The sequence below is a fragment of the Parasteatoda tepidariorum genome, chromosome 5 (genome assembly GCF_982258835.1).
Source record: "Parasteatoda tepidariorum strain Cologne lab strain chromosome 5, Ptep-v5.0, whole genome shotgun sequence".
Classification (NCBI taxonomy): domain Eukaryota; kingdom Metazoa; phylum Arthropoda; class Arachnida; order Araneae; family Theridiidae; genus Parasteatoda; species Parasteatoda tepidariorum.
In genome coordinates, this window is record NC_141759.1 from 3,615,033 (window position 1) to 3,636,594 (window position 21,562).

General features: G+C 29.1%; 1 protein-coding gene across 1 annotated transcript in view; it reads right to left on the minus strand.

Annotated features, from left to right (window-relative positions):
- Positions 1-21,562, minus strand: part of TppII (Tripeptidyl-peptidase II) — a 69,830-nt gene that overhangs the window by 25,900 nt on the left and 22,368 nt on the right. Inside the window, exons 12-20 of the mRNA XM_043042603.3 lie at positions 20,694-20,827; positions 18,238-18,368; positions 16,474-16,651; positions 12,528-12,685; positions 12,018-12,094; positions 9,198-9,301; positions 5,784-5,938; positions 2,113-2,229; positions 460-560 (exon numbers count right to left, since the gene is read on the minus strand). Of these exons, the coding sequence (XP_042898537.2) occupies positions 460-560; positions 2,113-2,229; positions 5,784-5,938; positions 9,198-9,301; positions 12,018-12,094; positions 12,528-12,685; positions 16,474-16,651; positions 18,238-18,368; positions 20,694-20,827 (1,155 nt within the window). The remainder of the gene's footprint in view (positions 1-459; positions 561-2,112; positions 2,230-5,783; positions 5,939-9,197; positions 9,302-12,017; positions 12,095-12,527; positions 12,686-16,473; positions 16,652-18,237; positions 18,369-20,693; positions 20,828-21,562) is intronic.

Here is a 21,562-nt window from a genome sequence, read left to right on the forward strand (position 1 = left end):
CCTATGCGAACTTTACATGCAATTTGCGTTACATGGAGAGGAAAACCACATAACATCCCACGGTTAGCCTGACTGCAAATGGCACTTAAACTATTAACACTCAAGAAACTACAGTATTGACAATAGCACTATCTGTTGAGAAAGAAGAGAAGCATTATTTCCACAAGCGGATATTTTATCACCAATTTTTTTTTAGATTTCTTCAATACGGAGAAATTTGAGAATATATGGGTAAACAGGAGATAGTCGTAAAATACAGGAATCTTCGTTAAAAAACAGGAGTATGGAACTAACATATTAAAAAAAATAATAATTTAAGCAATTTTATTTAGGTAGTTGCTTGGAAAAAAAAAGGAGAAGGATTTGGTTTTTGGTTCAAAAATTTTTGTTCTATATAAGTTTGCAATTTTGAAAACATTAAATCAACTTAACAATATCTTCTGAACATTATATAATTACCTGAGTGTCATTGTGTATGATTTTAGACTTGCAGATGGATACATATCTTCATATGTGAGGGTGGAGGTCACATCCACACGATGAATTCCATCAGCACCATGCTTAAAAAACATTAAAGTAATTATGTTTATAAAATTTTTGTGTTTTATTGGCAGGAAGTTCACTCAAAAGTTAAAAATAAAAGGGTTTGAAACAAATAAATATACAAAATACTCCTAAAACTACTTTTAATAAAATCATCATTCATTAAATCTCTAATGCATGAGACAAGCGAAGGCCCACTTTAGATAAAAATTTAAGATATAATTGAAAAAAAAGATATAAAAATTAATTGAATTCCATCATCAGTAGAGAGTCAGATGGGATTATCTTTGGAAAAACGAATTTTATAATTTAGTGAAAAATCTTGTTTGATCAACTGAAAAAGTTCTTGAGATATGACAAAATACGCAAAAAAGAAAATTAAGATTACAAGGTTCAAACTTCAGATTGCTCTTTTGATCAAAATTTTGAGACAATATTAGGTAATTGTTTTTTATAAAAATAAAAAAAAATCTCATACTTTAAATATGATATGTGACTTTCAAACTTGAGTTATCACTTTTTGACAAGCTCGGTAACTGTAACACTCACACCCTTTTCTTATCGTTTTTCTGCAGTTATCATAGTTTCTTGTCCATTTCCATTTTTCAAATGTTGATATTTTTAATATGGTGTTAATATGACACACGAATTTCGAGCTCGAGGTATCATCTTTAACCAATCGTTTCCTAATGATTCCGTCATAAATCCACATTGTTTTTACATCGTGTTTTTTGGTAGTTCTTTCAGCCATTTTCAAATTTAAATATTATAAATATGATTATGCTACGACATGCAAGTTTCGAATTTGAATTACCACTTTCAGAAGTGTTTAAAAAGAAAAAAAAACGTTACTTTGTGACCCTTTTCCAACAGTGGATATTTACATGACTTATTATTTTCATGACTAGCGGACACCAAAGGAGATTTTTGGAGAAACCAATTTTTTAATAAGATGCAAATTTTTTTTGATCAACTGAGAAAGTTTGAGATATGGCAAAATACACAAAAAATTAAATTAATATCAGGGAGTCCAAATTTTGGACCATTCGCTCAACCAAATTATTGGGACTATATTTACCAGATTGTGATCACCCCCTATATTATGAGAATAAGGAGTCCAAATTAATCAAAAAGAAAACATGCTTATTCAGGGAAAGCATGTGTGACTTTGTTACATAAACTATCGTTCCTGCAAATTGATTTGCAGATTTGAGGTCATCCCCATAAATTAATAAATATGAGTTCCAGTAAGTGTAAGTCTGATTATTAGATAAAAAGTTATTCAGGGTGGTTGATTTTTCGTGCACTGTACATTTATTATTAGGAAATTAAAATACACATGTACCTGATTATGCATTAGCTCAAAGTTTTCAGATAATGATCTGTTAAACTAGATTACAATATGACTATAATAATGATTTTCTTGATTGAATTTATATGTGGTTATAAACAATTCATCCTAGAAGCAACAAATCATGATAAGCATTTTGCAGGTATTTGATGCTGCAATGTTCTTGTTACATCAAAAGAATATACATGCTCCAAAAATTAAAAAAAGAAAAATCATACCATAACAATTTCTGGAGAATCTGGTTTGAGGCCTCGAAAAGAAATAGAATAACTTATATTCACAGGATCAATGCAAGTCCACCATTGAGCAAAAGCTACTTCTAAAACAATTTTTTCCTAAATAAATAAATAATATATTTTTTTATTAAATTAGAGGATAAAGATAATTATAGACAAAGAAATCCCTTTTTAAAAATGTATGCATAGAGAAACATGGTATGCTCAACTAAACATGTTCTGCCATTAAATAAGATGGTTTTTCTATTGGTTAAAGTGTTTTGAAGACTGCTGAGACCATAATTTTTAAACAGAATGCTTAAAAGCAAAAATCAGAAATAAAGCACTAAAACAGTAAAAAAGGACATACTATTGTTTCAGTTCTCTAAACAAGAACCTTCTTAGGTGTCTAAACACCAAATGATGGAAACAATTTAAGAGATAAACAATTGCTAAATAGTTAACTAATAGTAACAAGGGAACAAGCTTGAACAAGATAATAAAAAGAAGGATGATAAGAAGAGGGGGGGGTTTGGCAAGGGATAAAATTAGGATAGATTTCCAAGAAATAGGCAAGGGTGATACTAGATAGATCCTTAACAAAATTATACGAGTTTAAAGTCTAATAACTGAATAATTTAAGTTTGAAGTTGTTTACACCCCCATCAACTAAATTTCCATAACCTAAAATACCCTATTGCTGATATGAATGGCTGGGGTATTTCACTCGTACTCTTAAATTTTAGCTTAAAGAACATGAAAGATCTGTTCAAAATCAGGATACTAAATGATCTTCTTTTGCCCAACATAGTTGGAATTCTAACCACAGATTTGAGTTTTATTCTGCTAAGAAAAATTAATTAAAACACTGCATTTCACCTACTAAACTTGATATCTGAAAAATCACACAATCTAACAATTTAGTTAGTGATCTGCCCCCCCCCCCCCTTTATCATTACTTGATAATCTATTGTAATTTAATCTTTCACCCCCCCTCAAACCTGTTTCTTCTTTTTATTAACTTGCTCAAGTTTGTTTCTCTTTCTCTCTATTGGTTAAACTATTATGCATGCGTATCTCTTTACTTGTTACTTCATTTGACACTGAGGAAAGTTCTTATTGAAAGCCAACACTATTGTATGCCCATTTCTGTATTTTTAGTCTACAAAGCACAAAGTATGCCTTATCCTAATCTTAGATAGTCTGGAGTAAAAAGAAGCTTTTATAAATTCACAAAATGTCAACAAAAATAAATAAATAAAATAAAATAAATGAATAAATAAATCATCATCACAGTTGGCCAGACAGCCCAATGTGAGTCAATGCCTTCATCTGAAGATTTCTCCATGACGACTTCCGATTTATCTTTGATCTCTAATTTTTTTCATTAATTGCGAGAAAATCATACTCGACTGAGTCAGCCCATCTCAACCATGGCCTTACCCGCTTTCTTTTAGCAGTGGGTCTAAAAAGCAGCATCTTTTTTATTGTGTTGTCGTCACTAATTCGAATCACATGGGCGATCCAATTCATTTTATTTATTTTTATGTATTTACAGGTTTGCCACAGCAAAAAAGGAACAAAAATAGTTGCTTTTAGTAGTCTCAAGAAGGAAAATAGTTGCCTAAAACTACGAAAATAGTTGCCTGAACAGAGTCAAAAATTTATCAAAAATAGTAGCCAAATAACTAAAATCATAGCTTATTTGTCGTATATTATGATTAGGACTGGGTGATGTCAGAAAATTTAAATTGTGATACATCGCGATATAGCGAATTTAGCATATGTTCAAAAATTACCTATGGCAAATCTTTAAATCAATCAAAAATAAATAAAAAGAAATTAATCTATTACAAAGGAAAATACTAATTCTAAACATATTCCACTACGACATCAATATCATTGCTTAATATTTTCAATTAAAATAATAAAGAAGTCAAAGTAAAAGCAAACCCAAGTTTTACTTCATTATTCTTAATTTAAAAATGATTTATGATTTATTGGTTTAAAAATAACACTATAACAAAATATTTTACATACATGCATTAAAAATTAAAAGGAAAAAAAAAAACGAAAGTAGAAAACAAACCAAAGAAATGTTCACTTTAGAAAAAAAAAAATTTTTTTTTAATTATTTGTTGAAAAAAAAATCATGCTTTTGAAACATCATTAGACCCTCTTTTATTTAAAATAATAAAAAGTAGTATTGACTAATGGTCAAATTCTGTACTTAATAAATGTAAAAATATTTTTTCTTTATTATTTCCTTTTTTGAAAATAAAATCGACTAAAGATTTATTTGTTTAAAAATGATACTGACTATCTAAAAAATTATAAAACTAACAAGTATTGAAAGAATTTTAATAAAAATTAAAAAAAAAAAAATACTTTTACGCACATGGTTGGCGACAATAAGTACAAGTTAGTGAGGGGACTGAAAAGTAAAGTTCATTTTTGCGAAAGAACTTTGCTAGGAGTAAAGAAGTCTCCTAATAGTCGCCTATTCCAGGAAATAGTTGCTTTTTTAGCCTTTTCAGGCAAAAAAAGGAGCCATAGTCGCCTAAGACCGAAAATAGTAGCAAATAGTCGCATTTCAGTAGTCTGTGGCAACCCTGTATTTAATAATATCAGGTTGTTTACAAATCTTGTACAGTTCAAAGTTAAATCTCCTCCAGTTATTGATGAATAAATAAAGCAATGTCTAAATAGGCTTCTTTTCGTTAGGAATACAATTGCATCTTAAATTGCCAGATGAAGGTGTCCCTTTCTTTCCAAACCTTTCCTGTGTAAGGTGGCTTAAAATGCATGCATAAATAGACATTTATAGAGTCAAAAATTATTTATCATAAAAAAAAAAGATTTTTTTTAACTTTAATTTTTTGGAAAACAGAAAAAAATTAAGCTCTTGTAAAAAAAGTTAAAGAAATTACAAAAGCTACATTTTGTAAAATGGGATTTCCATTCAATATGTTGCATGATATTTTTTCTAAAGTAAAATCCTAACAAAAATCTGAAAATTGGTACACCAAAAATTTGTATGATATGCTTTAAAAAATAATCAAAATTCAAACGGAGAAGTAAATCCCGTGAAGCATTAACTGCTAGTGAAAATACTTATAACATAAATATTGTCAAACATACTTGAAAATTTTACGTGGAAACTGTATGCATTACTTTTCACATTTGTTACGTAGCTTTTTTTAAAATACATTTCTGCTTTTGCTCACAAAGTCTTTTTGAGCATTAAAATACAGAATTAAGATAAAAGTAACAATTCTAAGTATTCTGTGTAAAAAGTCAAAGGTTAAGATAAACATTATTTTACATTTCCGGAACATTTTGCGAAACCAAAAATTTTAATCAAAATCACTTCCAAAATTGTTAGTAAGTCCGGAAAATAGAGTTTCTAGATAATAATATTTAGGGAAAACTAAGATAAAAATATGCGTTATTCCATAAAAAAAGTAATCAATGGCAATTTTTCTTACATTAGAATTTTTATTCATAAAATTTACATCTATTTGTCCCAAAAATGTTTATAATGACAAAATAAATATAAATAAAATTAAAAAAAAGAAGGAAAAAAAAAGAACAAAAAGTAAGCAGAAAATAAGATGTTGATTATTAAAAAGCGTAAAGACAAGGTACAGTATGAATAAACTAAATGCACTTACTCTGACAGGGAAAACACAGGTCATTTCCTGTTTGGGGCTTAGTCTGACCACTTTGTAAAATTCTTGGGCCTTGCAAAACATTTGTGGACGGATCTGAATCGCATGAAGTACAATGCAGCCATTATTCTTAGAATCACATGAAGTAAGATGGACATCTGCAAATAAGTTTCATCACTTTTACATTCATCCAAACACAACGCAATGGAGTTTAATTATTTTTTTTAATGCCAATTATGATTAAATTATAAACTTCAGATTTTTAACTAAAATAAAAGAATATTTTTTTCTCTTTAAAATTATTTAGTACAGTAAAGATAGCTCAAAAGTTGACAGGGAGAACACAGGTCATTTCCTGTTTTGAGCTTAGTCTGATCGCTTTGTAAAATTCTTTGACCTTGCAAAACATTCATGGATGGATTTGAATCACATAAAGAATAATGCTGTCATTATTCTTAGAATTGCATTAAGTAAGATGGACACTTGTAAAAAAAGTCACATTACTTTTACATTCATTCAATTACATTACAATGGATTTTAATTTTTTGTGTCAATTATGACTAAATCATCAATTTCAAATTTTTAAATGAAATAAAAGAATTTTTTTTTCTAAAATTATTTAGTACAATAAAGATAGATTAAAAATTGACAAAGCCTGAATAGACGGAAAAAAAAAGTTCAAACTTGCAGCAAACTTTTAAGTACCCTCCTTATAGTAAGTTGTATGACCTTACACTATTAAGTTTTGGCAGGAAAACTACAAAAACTCCTTTAAAGAGAGAAAACTACATTGTTCTTTTAACAAACAGAACAGTCGTAGGGGTGGGGTTAACAGGGCATTTGCCTAGGACCCAGACATGTACAAAAATAATTTATTATTATTACAGTAGAAGATATAAGGTAATTCTATAAACCGCTATTCTCCATAAACTAGTACTTTAACTTATAATCTTGAATCGAAAGAAAACCAAAAATGATAAATTTGTTGGAAATTATATCCAATGCTCTTAATAATTTCAATCTTTTTTTTTAATAATAAATATAAAAGTGTCTATTTTAGTGCTTTTAAGAATTTGTATTAAAAAACTATTTTAAAAATTTAATATTGATCAGTTTCAGATAGATATTTATGCTAATGGGTCTTGTTTCCTGTTTGCTAATGCTCTAACCCCCGGCGATCGCTATATAATTTTTTATAGTTTGTTTTACAAACCATGATCGTTTTGCTCACTACTAAGTTTAAGCCTTTTGGAATGTGCTCTAGCAAAAAAGCTTAAGAATTTAATAAAATTAATTAATAAAATCTTGAAAACTAATTCCACTTTAAAAAAATTAAATTTTTAGTCCATAATAAGTTAGTGAAATAAGAAAAAATTAAATTGAAATAAATTACATGCAATAGAAAAACTTGCAGAAACAAAACAATTATGCATTTTTTCAATGTTTTCTACTACTCATTTTTACAATGTTATGTTTTCATAACTTGGTTTTCGAGCATGCCGTTCTTAAAATTGTACTTAAAAACCATAATAGTACAACTAATACTAATTTTTCAATGGATAAAAATAACAATGGATAAAATTATTAAACCTACTATAGTATAACTAAAACATAATATAGGACTTTTTGTTGATATGAACTATTCACTTTTAACCTTTCAATTCTTCCCATTTTATAGCTAGCTCAGTTTGCTCCAGCTTTTCGTTGTCTATGTGAGAAAAGAATTTTCATTTAGAAATTCATTAATACATAAATTGCATGTTTATGATAGCTCACTCGCTCGATATTCTGATTCTTAGTTAACAATATGAAAAAGAACTTTCTTCGTGACCGTGTAAGATACATACATTGCCTTGTTAAGTGGTTAATGATATGGGAAATGATATAACAAAAAATCCCATACAATGCAAAGCTCTATATGTTAGTGCTATAAAAATCTCCAACTGAATTTGAGCCTTGCTTTTTATTGAACATTCGAATTTACTTTTTTTTCACTTATTTATTTTATTTTATTTTTTTATATTTTGTTTCAAACATTCAAAAGCTTTGCTTTCTACTTTATTTTGATAGATGGTAACCAATGTAAACTTTTTCTTGGAAATCAAAATTTCAGAATTAAAAAATAATATATCTAAACATTTACTGTTGGTTACCGTATATCCCAGTGTATAGGTTGATCTGTTATAAGAGTCAATTCTCATTTTTGATTATGAGAAGGCAAATGTCTGGAATGTTAGGTACATAATTAGGCCACTGAAAATATCAATATATTAAAATTTATAAAACTGAAAAACATAAATTTTAATTCCACAAAATTTACCCAAGTTAAAATTATTTCACATTCATTGTGTTATGATGAGTTATATTTTTTTAGATAAATTATCTTAACGTTTTGAATATTTTTTTTCTGAAGGTAATTCAAAATATTATTTTTAAAAATCCTTTTATATTTAAAGAAAATATGAGAAAAAATAGAAAATTAACTGTATATAACACATTAAGGATAGTTTATCTAGCTAATCGAAACATAGCTATCTCATTGTTTGAAAATGCATTGATATTTCATGGTTTACGAATGTCTAATTTTATTACTGGTGCATAAGTCGATCCCTAGATTTTTGGAAAATTTAGGGAGTTTGAAATATTGACTTACAAACTGAGATATATGTATAGCTGCCAACATAGATAGGAAAAAATCTAGTAGATTTTACGAAATAATAATGTCGCGATAACTGTTGCATAGTGTACTAAATATTTCACACATAGGGTTTTTTTAAAGACATTCAAATAGATAAACTTCAATATTTTCCGATCATGATTGGCATTAAATATGCTTGAAATGTTAAACATTACATTTACTCATAATTTTAAATAGCAATAAGCATTTAATAAATAATAAATAGTTAAGATTTTTAAATTAATTTCAAAAGGGAGTTCTGAATAAATATAAACTAAACATTTTAGAAGAAAAAAAAAGTTTTAACTGATTTTTATAAATGAGGCTCCCTTCATTTTGTATTAGTAATACTTATTTAAATATTCAAGAAAGCAATAATCTCTATTTCAATAGGGATTTTTTTAGGAAACTTACACAATTTTAGGGAATTTTCCAAAATGTACAAACACCAGGAGAAATTTTATTAAACCAGTTGATCCGGAAAAACTGGCAAAATCCAGTAGTACCTATGTATATGGTATTTAGTAGAGGTTCTTAATTCGCAATTTTTCATTTCTAGAGAATTTGTGTCTGATATGACTGATATAATTCATCAATGGTATAAAATATTTTAAAAAAAATAATCATGTAATTTAAAAAAATTTAGGTGAAAATTTAAGAGGGCACTTAACAGAAATGGATTTAATCTGAGACACAACACATTTTGAATTAAACCAAAAACAGTTTAATTATAGCCTTACTAGCAACAGTAGCACCCACTGGAACTTCAATAAATTCTCTATTTACTTTTCCAGGAAACAAACTACAGGATGGGACATTCCAACTCCATGGATCTTCACACAACCTAGAAATTAAATTTAGATTATTTTTCTTCCTAAACAGAGTTTTCAGGAAAAAGCTCGTTTTTAAATAAGCAACATCAAGTAAAAAAAAGAAAAATTACTTTGTTCTAGGTGGGAACTGTTTTTGTTCTTCAATAAAATTACTCCCCCCCCACCCATAAATTTTGCAGTTTTTTTTAAATAATTGAAAAACATTTTCATTTATTGTGAAAATTGCTTATTTCCTAATATTTTTCCTATTTAAAACTGTAGAATGCTCTTTCTTTTAATGTTATATTTATATTCTATCAAAGTTCATTTAACCCTTTGAGTGCAATATTATTTCTTGCTGCTGCAGGCATATTTGACACAAAACACCAAAGGCACTTTTAATTTGATGACATTTGCATTTTGACCACAATTGCATTTTAAAACTATTTAGCACTATTAGAGCATTTTTTGAGATTTTGTAAGTTTTTCATTTTAGGGAACTTTATTTAATTTTTGCAATATTTATTTTTAGTTATATTTTAGGGCATTTTTTAAGATTTTTGAGCAATTTTTAAATATTAGGGTATTTTCATAAAATCTTTAGAAATACTGTCTCATTCTTACAACTTTCACATATTTTTAACTGAGTTTTATAATTTAAAACATTACAAGTTGCACATATTTCTTAAGAAAAAAGAATAATTCTAATTAATTTTTTTTAGAAAAAAGAGCAATTCTTTTGTTCTGCTATGCCTGGTAAATTTACACTGAGCAATAATTATTTTGATGATTGTTATAATGAAACTCTGATCAAAATATTTATTTACAATGGGATTTCCTTTTACTTTGAGCACATTTTTTGATGTTTAAAGGGTATGACAATACCCTACGTGAACATGTCACACTACATGAAGCGCCTACAATTAAGAGCTGAAACTGCTTGAGACACTTTTTCCAAAAGAGTAAAATAACCATGCATCGAAAGGATTTGATTACAAAAAATGTGCAAAGATTCATATACAGGAAACTGTCGATAACTTTACATAAATTATGAAATGCACAAACACTTAATATTTTTAATGACCAATGAAGAATACAGGATGCAACACCAAAAAGCAACTTAAAAACTCTTTATGATGTTGAATAATAATAAAAAAAAGACGAACAGCTAATGTTCGCACAAACAGGTTTAAACAAATAAATATCAAAAGTAAACAAGCATAAGAATTTGGTTCGTAGTGTTGGTCGACCAGTTGGTCGGTTTGGATAGTAATAAAAAAGGTTTGTATCTTTAAGTCGCAACGTACCGACGATCGATGACCGGTTATCCCGGGCTGATAGATTTTAGTAAGAAGAGCATTTTAATTTTTTTTAAGTGTAACAATATTTCTTACTCGATCAGAACATAAAAAGATTCTATTAGCAAACTACAAAATACGGTAGTCTCCTTAGTTCAAGTTTCTCATACATGCTGGTGAAAAAAATCAGCATTGTTCCCAAATAATAACCAATATACACACAACACGCGGAACAATTACTACCTTTAAAATGACCGGTTTTACAACAATTACTACTACCGAATGTTGAAAAACGCAATTACAGTTAATGATCACATCATTGACGAAGACGATTTGCCTATGTTCAGCCAGATAAACCATTTCCGGGTTGCGAAAACAGCGACATGACAGTGGTGAACAAATGGCTAAATAGCAGGGGTGATTGTGAGCCCAAGTCAAAATTCCGGAAAATTTCTTGAGTTAAAAAAAAAAAAAACAGTTTAAATTGAAAAATTAGAAAAAAATTTAAACAAGGTTTTCTTCCTTTTCCTCAATATTTCTTAGTTTACTTAAAATATATTTAAAATTTCACACATACCTATACCATTTACACATACCTATGATGACTTGGAGAAGTAATTAAAATTTACTAATATGTCTTTCTTTCTTGAGTTTATGATTATAACAACTATTTACTGATAAAAAATGAATATTAAGCTTATAAAGTATCCCTCTGGCTCTAACTTCCACCCTTGAAAATTTGATTTCCGGAAATTTCTGTGATCAATGATTTTTTGAAACGTCTGGACCTTCGATCGCTGGAAACTTCCGGATCACTGTTAGCGAAAATTCCGGAAATCCGGATTTTTTACGAAGCACAATCAGCCCTGAAATAGTGATGAACAATTATAATTTACAAATGCTGTCATTACAGAAATGATTAAGCTCCAACAATGCAAGAGGACAGTGAAGAGGAGAATCTGGCAGATTTCACATGACGAATGAGTCACAGTTGAGGATCAGCTACTCTAGAGTCTGCAGTGCGATGCAAGGAGCAGCAGCCCGAGGTAACTCTAGCCGGCAATATGCTACTTCAAAGATAGAGCAATATTATTGCGCAAAAAAGGAGCAGTGTGTTGCAACAAAAAAATTAGAATTTTAAAGTACAATTAGCCTGATGCAGTAATATAATGAATAATGTATTTTGGTGCAATACAATAAATTCTCTCTGGACTTTTAAAGCAAAGAAATTTTCTTTAAACACATTCTTCAATTCAATACTGAAATTTAAAAATTGCATAGTTTCCATTTATTTAAATATTTATTACATTTCATGTTTCTGATAATCAAATTTTTCAAAAGTTCGTAATAGGCTCGGTCTGGTCTACTTCGAATTATCGTGACTCTACTGTAATATGTAATAACAGAAAAATAAAATAAATAAACTTGAATAAAGACAAAATATATTTACTTTCTACTGACTATTACTGTGATAGGAAAATGAAAAACAGGTTCTTTTTCCACTTCAGAGCAATCATAACCTTTAATCTAAATATTTAAAAATCATTTCAATTTATGATCAGATACAAATACAAAAATATTGAGAAAATTACAAATAATTAAAAGAAAAAATTCTTTAATCAGTAACTTCTAACAGCCATAAAATATTAAAAACCATATTACGACTTCCCTAGAAATATTGTGCATGCTTCCATAAAAACATTATTTTTCAAAGTTGGTTAAAATGCAGAATCAGAATTTTTTTTTAGTGTAAATCTCAACTGTGTGATCTACATAACATGTATTTTAACTGGATCTGTTCAGTAGAATAATCAGAGCTACAGGGTTCCAAGTACTATTAGTTTAATTTTAACCACTCGTTATTATTTTTTTTCACAAATAGAAAAAACTTGGTTAGATAATATCTGTTTTTTAAACTACATATTTATTAAGTACGAGAGAGAGGAAGAGAGAGTATTACCCAAGTAAAGTGTTCTCCAACTGGCAGCCCACTGGGATCAATGCGTATATTGAAACTTCTTGTGCAGTACATGAGGCACATGTTTGAAGGCACAAAAACCCAAGGAGCATCACATACAAGTGTTAAATGAATATTGAAGTTTATTTTATTTTCTGGATCTGAAACAGAATTGCAAAAATTTTTCATGAAAAATAATAATTATTAATTTGTAAAAACATATTATAAAAATGGGTGAAGTGCAGGATACACAAGTAAAATTGTGAGATATCTTAAATTTAGAAAAGATCTGCATGCATAAATTTAACAAATCTTATATTTAAGTGCATACAACAGCCCAGAGTTGAGCATTCCTAATTTTCATCAACAAACATTCATAATTTTAATTATAACTGTAATCATGATTACAAGTAATCAAAATTGATGATTACATGGAATCAAAATGTAGGATTTTAAGTGAAGACAATTTATGTACGATTATATTATGCAATAGATTGTACAATGTATAGTATAAAGAGACATTTTGTATACATTTACATTCAACATGTAAGCATAATTAATTAAAAAGGACTGCTTCCTCGAAAATTTATGGATAGTTTTTCCATCAATCAGCGATTTTTACATGGTTTTACAAAGTCCAATATTTTTAATACATTGCTATTATGATGCACAAATTTCAAATTTAAGTTATCACTTTTGATGCGCTTAGTTAGAAACAAGTCCATCATTTTAAATTTTGTAATGTTTACGATCCTTTTTTAGCTACATTTTCTTTGTTCTTGTAATTCTGATATTTTTAATATATTACAGTGTTTTCACTACAGCGCGAGAACCTCACATATGTTTTAATTTTCTCGCATTAAAAAATTATTACCGCGAGAAATTCGCGCATTCTATAAACCAATTTCAAAATGCGCGAATTTCTCGCATTTTGAAAAAAATTTCTCAGTTGCGCCATTTAGAATAAAATCCGTTTCACTTTTCTTCCTGGATCTTTTATTATTTTCAACATCCGCCCCATTATCTAGCTTCCCTATTTACTAGTATTGTTCAGAACCTTTAAGAACAACAGAACACCATCTTTCCGAACCACGGAACCTCTTTCAAAACGCATTTCTCTGCAACCACGTGTTTACCGTAGGTAAGGTTTCTTCATGTAAGATGATCAAATTTTTTGCTCGTTAATGTAAGATGGACAAATACCTTGTAAAGTCAATATCTTCTACTCCGAAACGGACAAATGAAAATGAAACAAATGTGGGTAGAAACGATCAAAACGAAACAAATACGCATTTGAGCAACATAATGAGAATAGCTGATGAAAAAGTAGACGTAGAACATTTTCCATATGATGATGCAGCAAAAATATTCAATGCTTTAAGAATTAGAAAATGTTAAAAATGCATTATAATTAAAGAAATGATTTTTTCTTCAAGTCTCTTGGTGCTTTTTTTTTTTTTTTTTTTTAATTTTTGAAATCTCACCCTGTTTTTAAGAAAGGGTGAGAAATTCTCACCCATTTTTTTTCTGAGATGAAAACACTGTATTATTATGACATTTGAACATGAGTAATTACTTCATGATGCACTTGATTTGCAAAAATTACATTGCAAATCACTGTCATTTTTTTTTTTTTTTTTTGCTGCTTTCAATCAATCAGTTACGCATGCTTTCTAAAATTGACATGCATTATGACACGCAAATTTTGCATTTGATTTATCTTTTTGACACGCTCGTGGTCTTCTCCATGTAACGCAAATGCGGATTAGTTCCATTAAAAAGTCCTCCATGAAGGCAAATTTCTCCTAATACTTGATGCAGGTGTTTAATTGTCTTCTGGATTGGGTTCAAAATTACAAGGATACGGAGTTGCACATTAGTAATCATAAACTCAAAAAATTGGGTCGGCTGTTCAATAACGGTTATAAAATATAAAATAAAATGAGAAGAACAGCATTTATGCAACATAAAACCTACCGTATATTCCGGCATATAACGCGCACTTTTAATACAAAAAATAACATTGGAATCTACGAGTGCGCGGTATACGCCGAATATAAAAAATTATGGATTAAAAAAATTTAAATATAGAAAAATACTTTTATTTTAAAGAAATAACATACCTTTACCTATATACTTCATTGATTTTCGTTATTACATAAATAGTTCATTATATTCGTCTTCCACTATCAACTACAATTATTAAAATTTTTTTGTATTATAATTAAATTTTTTTTTTGCATTATCTGTAAGGTGGGACCTAAACATGTCCCACTCTAAAAGGCTTTGTGGTTTTCTTATGCAACCAGGACGGATTTGCCAGATGTTTTTTAATCACAATTTAACACCATTTTTGTCCATCCAGAATCACATTATTGCTCCTTCAATTCAACCCTCACATACATGTCAAATTCAGTTCCTTTATTTTTGCAAAAGATAGGGAAAAATACTTTTTATTTACGATCTTGAAAGACGAGATATTGCACATGTACAATCCAAATTTTCGTGCGCGTTATACGAAGAGTATATTTTAAAAATTAAAAAAAGTAATTCGAAATTACGGGTGCGCGTTATACTCCGGGGCGCGTTATTCGCCGGAATATACGGTAGATGCTTCACTCTGAAAGACTTGTCTTCTTTCTTCCCACATGTAGGTAGTCTTCTTTGATCTGCTAATTTTCTTGTTCTTTTCTACTGTCGCTGATCGTTAGTATTTGTCCTGTCTTTGATGTCAGTAATTGACAACGACAATGCATAAAATTCATTATACAGCAGTATCTATGTGCCTATAGCCACTAAAGGAGAAGAACACCAAAATGTTTTTCAATCAACACTGCTGTTGTTTTAATACCTATTTGACACAAATTTCAACGATAGATTTTTTTTTCTTTTTTAAATTTTAATTTTTCTCTAAGTTCAAGATTTACACAATTAACTTGGAAAAATTTCCATCATTTTCCAATCATCCCCTTCCAGCAAAAATCCTGATGTAATATGTTAAATAATAAAAATCCCTCATAAACTTCACGCTTACGGAGATAAAAGCTCATGGATTTTGAGACAGATACTTAAGTAATTGACAATTTCCAAAATGATTTTATTAATATCATAAAAGATTTATTTTATTTAATCAAGGTAATAACATTAATGAAGATACAGTAGAGTCCCGATTATCCGAGTTCAAGTTTTTTTTTTCTTTCTATATTATTTTTAAAACTACAGTTGAAAAAAAAATCAGAATTTTATCATCCAAACACTCAGGAAAAACGAAATCTAACAATTTGATCAGATGAAATAATCGTTAATATGGTCAATAATGAAACTGAATCTAGCAAAGATGATGAAAACAGTGACGATGAAAATCAACCTATAAAAAACTCTCATACAAATGGACTAAAAGCTATCGAATATATAGAAGAACACCAACTGTCCTGTTGTTTATTAAAAAAAAGGCAAAACATTGCTGCAGAAAAGCACCTAAGTTACGTAAAACAAACAATGATTAATAACTTTAAGTAAAAACAGCTTTTTAATTATAATATGAATTGTATGTGGTGTACTTGTATAAATTTTGCATTTGTTAAACATATTACATTTATACCTACTCTTTCCTTTTTTATGCTCTTCGCTTTAACCAAGTTTTTGGGTTATCCGAGTTAGCCGTGGTCCACATTAACTCGGATACTCATTAACGTGGTCCACATTAACTCTGATAATCGAGACTCTCCCGTAATATTATTAATGCATTGTGGCCTCATAAAAGAGACAACTTAATGTGAAAAACAAATATTCTTCTAATTTTAGACTCCTAGAATAAAAGTACTTAAAAAAAAAGGATGTACGTAATTCTAAAATTTTAAATTTAGTCCATCCATTTGTCAGACTGAATGGAACTGATAATTGAGTTTGGCATGGCAATTTGGAGAGAGACAAACACACTAAATCGTACCTGCAGTTGAATCACCTAAAAATACTGGCTCTATTGAAATATTAAGTGAACTCGGCGACTTTGTTTTACAAGAATCTCTAAGGTAGATACCACTTTGGCCGTTGCATGTAATATTAAATCGAACAAATGCCTCAATGATATTTGAATAAGTAACCAAATTTTCAAATGCCTTATCAACCTAGAAGAGAAATAGTTTAAAAATGAATAAATCACTTAATTTATAAGAAAAATAACTGCTTAAAGGTAATAACATTAAAACTATTTAAATAAAACAAAATTTAAAATAGAATTGAAATAAAACAAACATTAAAGTAAAAATATTTTACAAATACATACTAGAGAAAAATAAAAGAACCACAATTGGATGCAAAAAATATAGTGAGGTGGAATAACAAGGTTATACTTGAATTGAAAATAAATAGCTTTTTTTATTTTAACAATTATTAGAAACATGATTTGAATCATTACATAGAATATTGTGTTAAATAGACATCATTAAAATAACTGTAGTGTTTGACCCTGCATTTACCCTTCAGTTATAGTTAAGAAACAAAGAAGAGTTTTAAAAAAATTTTTTTGTTGATGCAAATCGTTTAAAGCACAAAAATATATTCTTTAGTATTTGTTATTTGCAGAAAAAATTTAAAATATCAATAGCATTAAAACTAAAAACTAACAATTTATAATTTTGGTTTATGTTAGAGATAGTAAAATGAATTAGAGTTAAATTATACAGGGTACACAACCAAGTTTTGAAGCAAAAAATAAACACCTTCCAAGCACTCAAAAAATATTTTTAAGCACTTTAAAAAACATCATAGTTAGGTTATGCGCATTAATAAAATTTTTTTCTCCCTATTGGTGAAAGTTCTTCATATATACATTAACAAAATGCAAAATTATTTTCAAAGACTTCACGTGATCATGATAAAATAACTAGTTTCTGACAAAGAATTCTTCTCTTGTTATATTTGTCACCATAAAAACAATTTATACACAATTTTAAATAGATTCACCTTTGAATCTCTCATTCTATTTTTTAAATTCATAATTACTTCATTTAATTATGTAAAAAATTTTTATTTATTCACAATGACAATTAATTTGATTATTTAAAAAGGTTATCGAGTGTATTTTTTAGATTTAAATAAAAGTTATTTATAAAAGCATATTCGACAAAGCATTAACAAGATTAATATTATTGATTATATTAAGTTTATAAAGACATGTAAAGAGTTAAGCAAATTAAGAAAATTTTAATAAATTCATATTACAAATGTAAATTAGTAAATAGGCCTCTAAAATTTTTTTTATTAAAATTGTTACTGGGTTCAGTATTTTTTTAATGAAATAATTAAAAAAATTTAAATAATTCTTAAATGTAAATACAATGAACATTGACGCTTGGCATGTTTGTCAGAAGTAAATTATAATATTGTCACTTAAATACATCCCAGAGTTTAAGAGATACATTTTCAAATTGCAGTAATGATTTTATATGAATTTTTAGATGAAATTAAGCTTAAGGGGAAAAAAACATCAGTTTCTTAGGTCTATATACTCTTGAATCAAGCCAGTCTGGGAAAGTGCTTCTTTCTCTTTTCATCAGATCTGAACAGGTTTACTAAATTACCATTTATCACATGCAAAGACACAAGAGATGCTTTGATAAATATAAATACACATGTTATTAAGTTTAAATAATTCTAAATTATTCTATTTTATTTTTTTATTAAATTATTTTCAGTGAAAAAAAATTCACACCTGAACCAAACCATGCCCCATACTGAAAGCATCCCAATTGCTTATTTTTAGAGCTGTGTTTTCAATGGCTCTTCGAATGCTATAAGGAGAGTATAGTATATTCTGTACTTGAAGCCCTGACAGCAACAAGCCTAAAAGACACAAATTAAACAATGAAACATGTTTTATACATTTCATTCAAATAAAATTTAAAACACACCTGGTTAGACAAGTATAAGGTAGCCATAATCAAAGTAGAGATGTTTAAAGCCTTAGCCTAGTAACAAGAACACTGATGAACCCAAATTAACATAATTTGCACTAGACAACTATTTAGATCATAGGAATTCCAGATTTTTTTTTTAATAGCTCGGTTTTTCGGAACCATGTACTGAAATGGGACTGTAAGACCATTTCTTGGGAATAAAATAGGAATAATAAATTCAGAAGATTCTTTGCATTTTTATTACCACCAATTTTCTATTGCAGGAAAAGCTGTTAGACAAAAGTCCTGGACTGTGACAAAGAAGGTTATAGGTTCATGACCTGGATTCATTAAGAATTTTATTATTTACATAGAATATGACAGAGAATATTCAAGTTTGTAGAAGGAAAAACACAGCTTACAAACAAGCAGCACTGTTGTTACCAATGACACAAGCCGAGCTCGTCAGTCATTTGGCCAGCAAATTAAATCAGGAATGTGCGCCGTTTAGCTGAAAAGAGAACACCACAAGTGTGAAAGTACGTCTTGGATGAGAACTCCACGGATAGATGGCAGCACCACTCATTCATGAGATCACTCCCTCAATTCAGACACAGATATTAAGGGAAAGGAAATTTACTCCTGATCGCTGTACCAAGCTCAGTGACCGGCCACAGGATTTTCAATTCCATGGATTTTACGAGCATATATATCTCATGTACTCAGTTGAAGGATCGAACTCCAGCCCCTCTGGACTGGAGTCTGATTCTTTAACCACTGCCTCCTAAGTAGCACTTAACTTGTTAACCAGGGAATAAACTCACTTCACAATGGGGGGAGTTTACTTCATGGTTATAAGTAATATCATCCATTATGAAAAATATCATCATGACCATTGCAGCAATTAATCTGTTAACTAGTATGACAAAATATTTTGTCATACTAGTTAACAAATTAATTGAAGTAAGATTAACTTTGAATAATCTTGTTTCTATTTTTAAAATTTGCTACTGTTAAAGAAAGAGAGGATCGCTAAAATATTTTTAAAAAAGTAAGAGTAAAATGCAATTGTAAACATAAATGTGATGCTACCTTAAAATAAATTTAAAGTTTCAATTTAACTGTTTATGATGTCTATTTTATTCCAAAAATACCATAGCAGCACCATTTTTTACCTTGGTAGTGAAAATTTAAGCTTTTTTTCTCTTCTTTTAAAAAATCATATGTACATGGCAAATTAGTTTGGGGTTGGTTCCATAGTTTTCTCATTATCAGGCTTTCAAAACTTCTGTCTCAATTATGGCCAGCCTGTATAATAGTCATTGATCTTATAAACAATGTATAATAGCAATTTGTACTTGTTAGTCATTAATGTCGCACTAGGTGATACAAAACAGTTTAAACAAACATACCAGTAAACTAGAAGATAAGAGTCATACTTAAATAACATTAGGTTGTCTCACTTTAACTCATAAAATAATTATTAAATCAAATTTTATCAGAAATTTTTCCTTTCTACACAACTCAAATTTAGATTGTAAGCATACATCAGGTTTTCCAATTCAATCATGAGCCAAGTATATAGATCACAATCAAATGATTTAAGTTATCTACAGTTAAGAAAACATATACTTCTTCACTGGTGCGACAGCCGTGGCCTTCCCTAGGAGTTTCCGCCAACTATCTCTCTGTTTAGCGACTATCCTCTAGTTTTTTATTTTCAAAGGGTTGATGTCTTTCTCGATACTGTCGATCCACCTAAGACATGGTCTTTGTCTTGTTTCTATAGGTTTTGATAAAAATATTTTCTTGCAGTTTTGGTTTTCATGCCTTCTGATTTAACGTCCAACTAATTTTGGTCTTTGTGTTTTTATGTACTTGATAACATCAGGCCCAGATTTTATACTTCTTCTCCATCAATCTTTTGCCTACCAAAGATACTTCGTATTTAATTCTTTCAAAAACTGTCCCTTTGCTGTCAGGCTAACCGTGAGAGGTTCTCGTGATCTCCTCTCCATGTAACACAAATGCGGGTTAGCTCCCTCAAAAAAGTTCTCCACGAAGGCAAATTTATCCCAACACATGATCCAGGAGTTCCCTTGTCTTCTGGATGGGGTTCAAAATTACATGGCTACGGAGTTGAACATTAGTTGTAAAACCAAAAATTGGGTCGGCTGTTCAATGCCAGTTATAAAATAAAAATATATAAAAAATGAAATAACTGCTACTAAAATATAAGACAAAGTAAAGTGAAAGAAAAATTTATTCTTACAAACACATCCAGCAACATGAGGTGAGCTCATAGATGTTCCGTTCATGAGTTGAGAACCTCTAAGAGTCCACGATGGCACAGATGTTATGGCACCACCTGGAGCACATACACTAACACTTAAGTGTCCATTAGATCTAAATTTTGAATAGAATAACACATCCAGAGTGAGATATGACAGATTTTCATGATTTAACTGGCAGAATTTTAATACAGTAGGGAACCGATTATCCGGAACGATCGGGACCATCGCTATTCCGGATAACTGATTTTTCCGGTTTTCTGAATCGCTACAAAAAGCCGCTTTTTTATTGTTAAACCCAAATAAAAATATTTTTTTTTTTGGAAATAATCTTAAAAAGAAAGAAAAACGATGAAGTAATATACTAATGATTATTTCCAAAATGATGGTAAGGTGAACATCCTTCAAAAAAGAAAGAAAAATCCTAAAATCGTATGAAGAAAAATTTTTTTTTTTTTTAAAATGGCGGGAAAATTTATCGAATTTCGTTCCGGTTTTTTGGTTTTCCGGTTTTCTGATTTCCGGATAACGGGTTCTGTACTGTAGAATATACAAATTTCACACATTTAGTAGAATTATTTTGCAATTTCTGGTTTAAAGAATTCATAATCAATTTTAATACAGTATCAATGGATATGGATTGATTTAAAATATCCGAAGAAAATAAAAGAATAGAACGACAGTAAAAGTTCGACTATCAATAATTTGAAAATTCAGGATAGGCTTGAGTTCCAAAAATATCTGTTTCTAATAGTTCCTTACATTTTAGAAATGGAATGCGGCACTTAAAAAATTTTTGTCAATTGCAGCTCAGGAAAAAAAAGAATAATGATAAAGAGAGATGAACTAT